Source organism: Aethina tumida, chromosome 6, assembly GCF_024364675.1.
Source record: "Aethina tumida isolate Nest 87 chromosome 6, icAetTumi1.1, whole genome shotgun sequence".
NCBI classification, from domain to species: Eukaryota; Metazoa; Arthropoda; class Insecta; order Coleoptera; family Nitidulidae; genus Aethina; species Aethina tumida.
This window is the reverse complement of record NC_065440.1, coordinates 10,630,873-10,644,078: the sequence shown is the minus strand read 5'-3', so window position 1 is coordinate 10,644,078 and position 13,206 is coordinate 10,630,873. Positions and strand designations below refer to the sequence as shown.

General features: G+C 27.9%; 1 protein-coding gene across 1 annotated transcript in view; it reads left to right on the top strand.

Moving 5' to 3' along the window:
* LOC109605639 (calsyntenin-1) overlaps window positions 1-13,206 on the top strand; it is an 81,468-nt gene that overhangs the window by 39,494 nt on the left and 28,768 nt on the right. The window contains exon 2 of the mRNA XM_049968346.1: window positions 1,686-1,962. Coding sequence (XP_049824303.1) covers window positions 1,686-1,962 — 277 coding nt within the window. The remainder of the gene's footprint in view (window positions 1-1,685; window positions 1,963-13,206) is intronic.

Sequence of the window (13,206 nt, the reverse complement as noted above, 5' to 3'; positions counted from 1 at the left end):
CTACTTAAAATAACGTTAGTGCATACTTCGATGATTCATTACAGGTAAACTAAAAATGCTAGAAAAATGAATTTTTCATTAATTAATTCGACAATATTTCTTCTATCGACAATTAAGTTTTCATTAATTTTTAATAAAAACCATGGAATGTACAAAAAAACTATTAAAATAGATTTTTTTACTTAAATAAACGTTAGTAACTACTTTGAGATTTCATGACAGACAAACTAAAAAATTGGAAAAATATAGCTTTTATGAGTGGATTCGTTTTTGGCTTTTCTATTGGAACAGACGTTCTCATTAATTTGTTTCTAAGACAGTAAAATCTAAAAAGAATTTAGAAAAAAACTTATCTTCCTATATAAACGTCAGTGACTATTTTGACTATTTATTTTAGACAAACCAGAGAAGTTATAGAAATGCAGTTTACACCAATCATTTTGACAATATTTTTTTCTATTAATTACAGAGGTTTTTAATAAATTTTATTAATAAATATGGAATCCATACGGTAAATGTTACAAACAGGCTTTCTACTTAAAATAACGTTAGTGCTTACTTCGATGATTCATTTCAGGTAAACTAAAAATGCTGGAAAAATGAATTTTTCATTAATTAATTCGACAATATTTCCTCTATTGACAATTAAGTTTTCATTAATTTTTATTAAAAACCATGGAATGTACAAAGAAACTACTAAAATAGCTTTTTTACTTAAATAAACGTTAGTAACTACTTTGAGATTTCATGACAGACAAACTAAAAAATTGGAAAAATATAGTTTTTATGAGTGGATTCGTTTTTGGCTTTTCTATTGGAACAGACGTTCTCATTAATTTGTTTCTAAGACAGTAAAATCTAAAAAGAATTTAGAAAAAACTTATCTTTCTAAATAAACGTTAGTGACTATTTTGACTATTTATTTCAGACAAACCAGAGAAGTTAGAGAAATGCAGTTTACACCAATCATTTTGACAATATGTTTTCTATTAATACAGAGGTTTTTAGTAATTTCTATATATAACTATGTAATCAGCAGGGGAAGTTAAAAAATAGCTTTTCTACTGAAATTAACGTTTGTGCCGAACTTCGAAGACTTATTTCAGGTAAAAGTTAATAATTACTTTGAGGTTTTATGTTAATTAAAGAATTAAAATAATTTGGTTTTAACCAATCGATTTGTTGTTTTTTTTTTCTATCGGTATAGATATGTTCATTAATTTCTATTATATTTAAAACTTTGAAATCTAAATAGAATAAACAAAAAGCTTATCTTTCTACAATATATAACCAATGATTTAATTTTGACAAATTAGAAAAGCCAATTCATCACTGTTTTTGCCATAGCAAAGTTTCAAATATATTTTTTTAAAAACTGAAATTTTAAAATAGCTACAGGATTATAACTTTTACTACTAATAAACGTTAGTGTCAGTTTTCATGATGTGTTACGAACAAATTAGGAGAGACATAAAAATGCCTTTTTCACCGAATGATCCGTTATTTTTCCCACAAACTTTATTAACACCACCTAAATAATGTTGATTTAACAACTCTTAAAACTCTTAAAACGACAATCTTCATTAGTAAACTTTGACATAAACAATTTATCCAAACAACGACGAACAAATAATTTTATGATGACTGCACAAACAACCAATAAACAATAAACAATTATTTTGCAGCGCCGAAATTGAACATTGACCTCGACAACGGCTACCACGGCATCGTCAAAGAGAACGAGACAATCGTCGAGGTGACGCCGCCGATCCGGGCGTCCGGCGACGTCTGCAAGTTCCGCATTGTCAACAAGCATCATGGTGAGGCGCCGTTCGACGTCGTCCTCAAGGACGACGGCTACGCCGAACTCCGGGCCAAGAGGGTGCTCAACTGCGAGAAACGCAAGAACTACAAGTTCGACATCGCAGCTGTCGGCTGCAGCGGAGGAAAGCAATCCGAAAGGTATGTTTTATTTGTTAATCGATTTCATTGTTTGTGATGTTTTATGTGGAGACTAGGAAAGTACATACAGATTAGATAAAACAAGGATTGTTTGTCTAAACATGTATCAAATCATAAGTCAACAATAAAATGCCTATTAATAGAATGAAGTGCAATTTTGGTTGTTATGGGAGTGTTGTTGCCTAAGGTCAAACAAAGAATGATGGCGCCATCTGTTGTATATAAATGAGATTTTTAATAGATTTTTCAATAGCTGCGGTTTGTTCGTTTACTAAAATCTAAAGACTATACAGAGCATTAACTTTAAAGTTATAATTAAATTTTATTAAAAGTTGTAGAATTTTCACCAGATATTCTATAAAGTTTTGTCTATTAATTTTAAACATTTCATTAGTTTTTAATAAAAATTGTGGAATTTACAGGAGAAGTACAAAAATGGTTCTCCTTCCTCTGTCACCCTTATTCCCAACTTCTCTGAATTATTTCATTTAAACTAGAAAAGTTTGAAAATTCCTATTGTTATCCATCGATTCAGTGAAGTGTTTTCTTAGGACGTTGAAATTTTTATTAATGGTCAGTAAAAATTATAGATTCTACAGAGAAACTACAAAATATTGATTCTCCCTAAGTAATTGTTTGTACAATTTTGATAATTTATTTTAGACAAACTTGAAACGTTGAAATATTGAGATTTTTACCAGATATTCGATGAAGTTTTGTCTATTAATTTTGAGTTCTTTAGTTTTTAATAAAAATTGTAGAATTGACTGGGAAAGTACAAAAATGGTTCTCTTTCCTTTGTCACCCTTAGTCCCAACTTCTCTGAATTATTTCATTTAAACTAGAAAAGTTTGAAAATTCCAATTGTTAACTATCGATTCAATGAAGTTTTTTCTTAAGACGTTGAAATTTTTATTAATGTTCAGTAAAAATTGTAGATTCTACAGAGAAACTACAAAAATAGTGATTCTTCCTAAGTAATCGTTTGTACAATTTTGATAATTTATTTCAGACAAACTTGAAACGTTGAAATATTGAGGTTTTCACCAGAAATTCGATGAAATTTTGAGGGATTCTTTAGTTTTTAATAAAAATTGTGGAATTGACTGGGAAATTACAAAAATGGTTCTCCTTCCTCTGTCACCCTTAGTCTTAACTTCTCTGAATTATTTCATTTAAACTAGAAAAGTTTGAAAATTCCAATTATTATCTATCGATTCAATGAAGTTTTTTCTTAGGACGTTGAAATTTTTATTAATGTTAGTAAAAATTGTAAATTCTACAGAGAAACTACAAAAATAGTGATTCTTCCTAAGTAATCGTTTGTACAATTTTGTTAATTTATTTCAGTCAAACTTGAAACGTTGAAATATTGAGATTTTCACCAGATATTCGATGAAGTTTTGCCTATTAACTTTGAGGAGTTCTTTAGTTTTTAATAAAAATTGTAGAATTTACTGGGGAAGTACAAAAATGGTTCTCCTTCCTCTGTCACCCTTATTCCCAATTTCTCTGAATTATATCATTTAAACTAGAAAAGTTTGAAAATTCCAATTGTTATCTATCGATTCAATGAAGTTTGTTCTTACGACGTTGAAATTTTTATTAAAGTTCAGTAAAAATTGTAGATTCTACAGAGAAACCTCAAAAATAGTGACTCTTTCTAAGTAATTCTTTGTACAATTTTGTTAATTTATTTCAGGCAAACTTGAAACGTTGAAATATTGAGATTTTCACCAGATATTCGATGAAGTTTTGCCTATTAACTTTGAGGAGTTCTTTAGTTTTTAATAAAAATTGTAGAATTTACTAGAGAAGTACAAAAATAGTTCTCCTTCCTCGGTCACCCTTAGTCCCAACTTCTCTGAATTATTTCATTTAAACTAGAAAAGTTTGAAAATTCCAATTGTTAACTATCGATTCAATGAAGTTTTTTCTTAAGACGTTGAAATTTTTATTAATGTTCAGTAAAAATTGTAGATTCTACAGAGAAACTACAAAAATAGTGATTCTTCCTAAGTAATCGTTTGTACAATTTTGATAATTTATTTCAGACAAACTTCAAACGTTGAAATGTTGAGATTTTCACCAGACATTCGATGAAGTTTTGTCTATTAATTTGGAGTATTTCTTTAGTTTTTAATAAAAATTGTGGAATTTACAGAGGAAGTACAAAATGGTTCTTCTTCCTATGTCACCCTTAGTCCCAACTTCTGTGAATTATTCCATTTAAACTAGAAAAGTTTGAAAATTCCAATTGTTATCTATCGATTCAATGAAGTTTTTTCTTAAGACGTTGAAATTTTTATTAATGTTCAGTAAAAATTGTAGATTCTACAGAGAAACTACAAAAATAGTGATTCTTCCTAAGTAATCGTTTGTACAATTTTGATAATTTATTTCAGACAAACTTCAAACGTTGAAATGTTGAGATTTTCACCAGACATTCGATGAAGTTTTGTCTATTAATTTGGAGTATTTCTTTAGTTTTTAATAAAAATTGTGGAATTTACAGAGGAAGTACAAAATGGTTCTTCTTCCTATGTCACCCTTAGTCCCAACTTCTGTGAATTATTCCATTTAAACTAGAAAAGTTTGAAAATTCCAATTGTTATCTATCGATTCAATGAAGTTTTTTCTTAAGACGTTAAAATTTCTATTAATATTCAGTAAAAATTGTAGATTCTACAGAGAAACTACAAAAATAGTGATTCTTCCTAAGTAATCGTTTGTACAATTTTGTTAATTTATTTCAGGCAAACTTGAAACGTTGAAATATTGAGATTTTCACCAGATATTCGATGAAGTTTTGCCTATTAACTTTGAGGAGTTCTTTAGTTTTTAATAAAAATTGTAGAATTTACTGGGGAAGTACAAAAAAGGTTCTCCTTCCTCTGTCACCCTTATTCCCAATTTCTCTGAATTATTTCATTTAAACTAGAAAAATTTGAAAATTCCTATTGTTATCTATCGATTCAGTGAAGTGTTTTCTTAGGACGTTGAAATTTTTATTAATGTTCAGTAAAAATTATAGATTCTACAGAGAAACTACAAAAATAGTGATTCTCCCTAAGTAATTGTATGTACAATTTAGATAATTTATTTTAGACAAACTTGAAACGTTGAAATATTGAGATTTTTACCAGATATTCGATGAAGTTTTGTCTATTAATTTTGAGGAGTTCTTTAGTTTTTAATAAAAATTGTGGTATTTACAGGGGGAGTATAAAAATGGTTCTTCATTCTTTGCCACCCTTAGTCCCAACTTCTCTGAATTATTCCATTTAAATTAGAAAAATTTGAAAATTCCAATTGTTATCTATCGATTCAACGAAGTTTTTTCTATGGACGTTGAAAATTTTTATTAATGTTCAGTAAAAATTGTATATTCTACAGAGAAACCACAAAAATAGTGATTCTCCTTAAGTAATTGTTTGTACACATTTGATAATTTATTTCAGACAAACTTGAAAGGTCGAAATATTGAGATTTTCACCAGATATTTGATGAAGTTTTGTCTATTAGTTTTGAGGAGTTCTTTAGTTTTTAATAAAAATTGTAGAATTGACTGGGAAATTACAAAAATGGTTCTCCTTCCTCTGTCACCCTTAGTCCCAACTTCTCTGAATTATTTCATTTAAACTAGGAAAGTTTGAAAATTCCAATTGTTATCTATCGATTCAATGAAGTGTTTTCATTGGACGTTGAAATTTTTATTAATGTTCAGTAAAAATTTTAGATCCTACAGAGAAAGTACAAAAATATTGATTCTCCCTAAGTAATTGTTTGTACAATTTTGATAATTTATTTTAGACAAACTTGAAACGTTGAAATATTGAGATTTTTACCAGATATTCAATGAAGTTTTGCCTATTAACTTTGAGGAGTTCTTTAGTTTTTAATAAAAATTGTGGAATTTACAGAGGAAGTACAAAATGGTTCTTCTTCCTATGTCACCCTTAGTCCCAACTTCTGTGAATTATTCCATTTAAACTAGAAAAGTTTGAAAATTCCAATTGTTATCTATCGATTCAATGAAGTTTGTTCTTACGACGTTGAAATTTTTATTAAAGTTCAGTAAAAATTGTAGATTCTACAGAGAAACCTCAAAAATAGTGATTCTTCCTAAGTAATCGTTTGTACAATTTTGATAATTTATTTCAGACAAACTTCAAACGTTGAAATGTTGAGATTTTCACCAGACATTCGATGAAGTTTTGTCTATTAATTTTGAGAATTTCTTTAGTTTTTAATAAAAATTGTGGAATTTACAGACGAAGTACAAAATGGTTCTTTTTCCTATGTCACCCTTAGTCCCAACTTCTGTAAATTATTCCATTTAAACTAGAAATGTTTGAAAATTCCAATTGTTATCTATCGATTCAATGAAGTTTTTTCTTTGGACGTTGAAATTTTTATTAATGTTCAGCAAAAATTGTAGATTCTACAGAGAAACTACAAAAATAGTGATTCTTCCTAAGTAATTGTTTGTACAATTTTGATAATTTATTTCAGACAAACTTGAAACTTTGGAATATTGAGATTTTTACCAGACATTCGATGAAGTTAATTAAATAATTTTGAGGATTTATTTATTTTTAATAAATATTGTAGAATTCACAGGGAAAGTTCAAAAATTGTTCTTCCTTTGTTAAAACTGAAATTCAGGTCCTGAGGTGCGCCTAGATAAATAAATAGGGCCTTGAAATCGATTCGTGTAAATGAAAATAAACCGGTGAGACGAGATTACGAACTGTGTCACTGGTCCAAAATCAAAACGTTGAATCACCGCTCTTATTTTCATTTTTAGTCGTCGCAACAAATAAACCATATGGTCGTCCAAAACTGATTCCATCAAACAAATCCCGCACTCACATCGTTCCAAACAGTCCCGAGTCGAGACTAATGTGGACAAATCGAATTTGAACGGTGAGAGCGGAGACAAGTTTCAAGGCCGGGTCCGAAAATCTTGAATAATTCAATCCGATGGTGAGATCGATAGCTCGGACACTTTCACCCGAAACGACCGGCACAATGCACACCGTCGTCGTCTTTGCTGGAAAACCACTCGAAAACCGAAACCCGGGGACTTCAATTAAGAGAACTCTCGGCCGCGAGTTTCGCACTCGAGATCCGAAACTTTGCGGAAAGACGAACAAAGTCAATAATCCCACTTCGTGCGGGGGTTTTTCTTTTGCCGAGTGGCTTTCGATAATTACGCGGCGAGTTGCAACTTTTCGAGGGTCCCGTCAAGAATGGAAAAACCGCAGCTATTACGAAATCCACTAAGGGACTTCGTTTCGTATAACAGATGGCGCCATTGTTCTTCGCTTAAGGATAGGCAACGCAACTAACGTAACAAGCTAAGTGTGCAATTCTACAATTTTTATTGGAAATTAATGGAAACTTCATTGTCAATTGGGGTTGAATCGACTGATAAAAATTACAATATTTCAGCGTTTTCAGTTTGCCTGTAACGTATTAATTTTATATAATAATATATTAATATTCTAGTTTACGAAAATATACAAAATTTTCAAAGTTAATAGAGAAAACTTTATCAAATGTCTTAAAAAAATTTCCATTTTATATGAAATAAATTATAGAAATTGGTACTATGTTAACATTTACTTAGAAAGAATAGGTATTTTTGTAATTGTGTGGAACCTAAAATTTTTATTGATCATTAATAAAAATTTCAATGTCCATAGAAAAAACCCTTGTCGAATCGATAGGTGAATATTGGAATTTTTACCAGTTCATTTATTGATGTTTCCACTGTCGTTGTCCTTTATTAATTATCATTAAAAAGTGTAAGATGTGCAGTAAAAAGAAGAAACTTTAACCTATATTCCTAAATAAACGATAGTGGAACCTTCGAAGCTTACTTTGGACAAGGACAAAATAAAAAAATAGTTGCTTTCCTTCTTAAATAAACGTTAGTGTCATTTTTCATTTTTTATTCTGGAGATACCAGAATAGTTGAAAAATTGCATTTTTCACCAGTTCATTTATTGATATTTCTACCATAGACAGTGTCGTTTTCATTAATTATCATTAAAAAATGAAATATGTACAGTAAAAAATACAAACTTTAACCTATATTCCTAAATAAACGTTAGTGGAACTTTCGAAGCTTACTTTGGACAAGTGAGAGAAGTTGGAAAAATATAGTTTCTCTATTGAAGGAGAAGTTTTTATAAAATTTTATTAAAATATGTAGAATTTACAGAGAAAAATAAAAAAATAGTTGCTTTCCTTCTTAAATAAACGTTAGTGACATTTTTCATTTTTTATTCTGGACATACCAGAACAGTTGAAAAATTGCATTTTTCACCAGTTCATTTATTGATATTTCTACTACAGACAGTGTCGTTTTCATTAATTATCATTAAAAAATGTAATATGTACAGTAAAAACTACAAACTTTAACCTATATTTCTAAATAAACGTTAGTGGATCCTTCGAAGCTTACTTTGGACAAGTGAGAGAAGTTGGAAAAATGTAGTTTCTCCATTGAAACAGAAGTTTTTATAAAATTTTATTAAAATATGCAGAATTTACAGAGAAAAATAAAAAAATAGTTGCTTTCCTTCTTAAATAAACGTTAGTGTCATTTTTCATTTTTTATTCTGGACATACCAGAACAGTTGAAAAATTGCATTTTTCACCCGTTCATTTATTGATAGTTCTACTATAGGCAGTGTCGTTTTCATTAATTATCATTAAAAAATGAAATATGTACAGTAAAAACTACAAACTTTAACCTATATTCCTAAATAAACGTTAGTGGAACTTTCGAAGCTTACTTTGGACAAGTGAGAGAAGTTGGAAAAATTATTGAAGGAGAAGTTTTTATAAAATTTTATTAAAATATGTAGAATTTACAGAGAAAAATAAAAAAATAGTTGCTTTCCTTCTTAAATAAACGTTAGTGTCATCTTTAATTTTTTATTCTAGACATACCAGAACAGTTGAAAAATTGCATTTTTCACCAGTTCATTTATTGATAGTTCTACTATAGACAGTGTCGTTTTCATTAATTATCATTAAAAAATGTAATATGTACAGTAAAAACTACAATTTTTAACCGGTATTCCTAAATAAACGTTAGTGGAACTTTCGAAGCTTACTTTGGACAAGTGAGAGAAGTTGGAAAAATATAGTTTCTCCATTAAAGCAGAAGTTTTTAAAAAATTTTATTAAAATATATAGAATTTACAGAGAAAAATAAAAAATAGTTGCTTTCCTTCTTAAATAAAAAATATAAAAAAATATTATTAGTGTCATTTTTCATTTTTTATTCTGGACATACCAGAACAGTTGAAAAATTGCATTTTTCACCAGTTCATTTATTGATATTTCTACTACAGACTATCGTTTTCATTAATTATAATTAAAAAATGTAATATGTATAGTAAAAACTACAAACTTTAACCTATATTTCTAAATAAACGTTAGTGGAACCTTCGAAGCTTACTTTGGACAAGTGAGAGAAGTTGGAAAAATGTAGTTTCTCCATTGAAACAGAAGTTTTTATAAAATTTTATTAAAATATGCAGAATTTACAGAGAAAAATAAAAAAATAGTTGCTTTCCTTCTTAAATAAACGTTAGTGTCATTTTTCATTTTTTATTCTGGACATACCAGAACAGTTGAAAAATTGCATTTTTCACCCGTTCATTTATTGATATCTCTACTATAGGCAGTGTCGTTTTCATTAATTATCATTAAAAAATGAAATATGCACAGTAAAAACTACAAACTTTAACCTATATTCCTAAATAAACGTTAGTGGAACTTTCGAAGCTTACTTTGGACAAGTGAGAGAAGTTGGAAAAATATAGTTTCTCCATTAAAGCAGAAGTTTTTAAAAAATTTTATTAAAATATATAGAATTTACAGAGAAAAATAAAAAATAGTTGCTTTCCTTCTTAAATAAACGTTAGTGACATTTTTCATTTTTTATTCTGGACATACCAGAACAGTTGAAAAATTGCATTTTTCACCAGTTCATTTATTGATATTTCTACTACAGACAGTGTCGTTTTCATTAATTATCATTAAAAAATGTAATATGTACAGTAAAAACTACAAACTTTAACCTATATTCCTAAATAAACGTTAGTTGAACCTTCGAAGCTTACTTTGGACAAGTGAGAGAAGTTGGAAAAATGTAGTTTCTCCATTGAAACAGATGTTTTTATAAAATTTTATTAAAATATGTAGAATTTACAGAGAAAAATAAAAAAATTGTTGCTTTCCTTCTTAAATAAACGTTAGTGTCATTTTTCATTTTTTATTCTGGACATACCAGAACAGTTGAAAAATTGCATTTTTCACCAGTTCATTTATTGATATTTCTACTACAGACTATCGTTTTCATTAATTATAATTAAAAAATGTAATATGTACAGTAAAAACTACAAACTTTAACCTATATTTCTAAATAAACGTTAGCGGATCCTTCGAAGCTTACTTTGGACAAGTGAGAGAAGTTGGAAAAGTATAGTTTCTCTATTGAAGGAGAAGTTTTTATAACATTTTATTAAAATATGTAGAATTTACAGAGAAAAATAAAGAAATAGTTGCTTTCCTTCTTAAATAAACGTTAGTGTCATTTTTCATTTTTTATTCTGGACATACCAGAACAGTTGAAAAATTGCATTTTTCACCCGTTCATTTATTGATATCTCTACTATAGGCAGTGTCGTTTTCATTAATTATCATTAAAAAATGAAATATGTACAGTAAAAAATACAAACTTTAACCTATATTTCTAAATAAACGTTAGTGGATCCTTCGAAGCTTACTTTGGACAAGTGAGAGAAGTTGAAAAAATATAGCTTCTCCATTGAAGCAGAAGTTTTTATAACATTTTATTAAAATATGTAGAATTTACAGAGAAAAATAAAAAAATAATTGCTTTCCTTCTTAAATAAACGTTAGTGACATTTTTCATTTTTTATTCTGGACATACCAGAACAGTTGAAAAATTGCATTTTTCACCCGTTCATTTATTGATATCTCTACTATAGGCAGTGTCGTTTTCATTAATTATCATTAAAAAATGAAATATGTACAGTAAAAACTACAAACTTTAACCTATATTCCTAAATAAACGTTAGTGGAACTTTCGAAGCTTACTTTGGACAAGTGAGAGAAGTTGGAAAAATATAGTTTCTCCATTAAAGCAGAAGTTTTTAAAAAATTTTATTAAAATATATAGAATTTACAGAGAAAAATAAAAAATAGTTGCTTTCCTTCTTAAATAAACGTTAGTGACATTTTTCATTTTTTATTCTGGACATACCAGAACAGTTGAAAAATTGCATTTTTCACCAGTTCATTTATTGATATTTCTACTACAGACTATCGTTTTCATTAATTATAATTAAAAAATGTAATATGTACAGTAAAAACTACAATTTTTAACCGGTATTCCTAAATAAACGTTATTGGAACCTTCGAAGCTTACTTTGGACAAGTGAGAGAAGTTGAAAAAATATAGTTTCTCTATTGAAGCAGAATTTTTTATAAAATTTTATTAAAATATATAGAATTTTCAGAGAAAAATAAAAAAATAGATGCTTTTCTTCCTAAATAAACGTTAGTGACATTTTTCATTTTTTATTCTGGACATACCAGAAGAGTTGAAAAATTGCATTTTTCACCAGTTCATTTATTGATATTTCTACCACAGACTATCGTTTTCATTAATTATAATTAAAAAATGTAATATGTACAGTAAAAACTACAAACTTTAACCTATATTCCTAAATAAACGTTAATGGAACCTTCGATGCTTACTTAAGACAAGTGAGAGAAGTTTGAAAAATATAGTTTCTCCATTGAAGCAGAAGCTTTTATAAAATTTTATTAAAATATGTAGAATTTACAGAGAAAAATAAAAAAATAGTTGCTTTCCTTCTTAAATAAAAAATATAAAAAAATATTATTAGTGTCATTTTTCATTTTTTATTCTGGACATACCAGAACAGTTGAAAAATTGCATTTTTCACCAGTTCATTTATTGATATTTCTACTACAGACTATCGTTTTCATTAATTATAATTAAAAAATGTAATATGTATAGTAAAAACTACAAACTTTAACCTATATTTCTAAATAAACGTTAGTGGAACCTTCGAAGCTTACTTTGGACAAGTGAGAGAAGTTGGAAAAATGTAGTTTCTCCATTGAAACAGAAGTTTTTATAAAATTTTATTAAAATATGCAGAATTTACAGAGAAAAATAAAAAAATAGTTGCTTTCCTTCTTAAATAAACGTTAGTGTCATTTTTCATTTTTTATTCTGGACATACCAGAACAGTTGAAAAATTGCATTTTTCACCCGTTCATTTATTGATATCTCTACTATAGGCAGTGTCGTTTTCATTAATTATCATTAAAAAATGAAATATGCACAGTAAAAACTACAAACTTTAACCTATATTCCTAAATAAACGTTAGTGGAACTTTCGAAGCTTACTTTGGACAAGTGAGAGAAGTTGGAAAAATATAGTTTCTCCATTAAAGCAGAAGTTTTTAAAAAATTTTATTAAAATATATAGAATTTACAGAGAAAAATAAAAAATAGTTGCTTTCCTTCTTAAATAAACGTTAGTGTCATTTTTCATTTTTTATTCTGGACATACCAGAACAGTTGAAAAATTGCATTTTTCACCAGTTCATTTATTGATATTTCTACTATAGACAGTATCGTTTTCATTAATTATCATTAAAAAATGTAATATGTGCAGTAAAAACTACAAACTTTAACCTATATTCCTAAATAAACGTTAATGGAACCTTCGAAGCTTACTTTGGACAAGTGAGAGAAGTTGGAAAAATATAGTTTCTCCATTAAAGCAGAAGTTTTTAAAAATTTTTATTAAAATATGTAGAATTTACAGAGAAAAATAAATAAATAGTTGCTTTCCTTCTTAAATAAACGTTAGTGACATTTTTCATTTTTTATTCTGGACATACCAGAACAGTTGAAAAATTGCATTTTTCTCCAGTTCATTTATTGATATCTCTACTGTAGGCAGTGTCTTTTTTATTAATTATCATTAAAAAATGTAATATGTACAGTAAAAACTACAAACTTTAACCTATATTCCTAAATAAACGTTAGTGGAACCTTCGAAGCTTACTTTGGACAAGTGAGAGAAGTTGGAAAAATGTAGTTTCTCCATTGAAACAGAAGTTTTTATAAAATTTTATTAAAATATGCAGAAT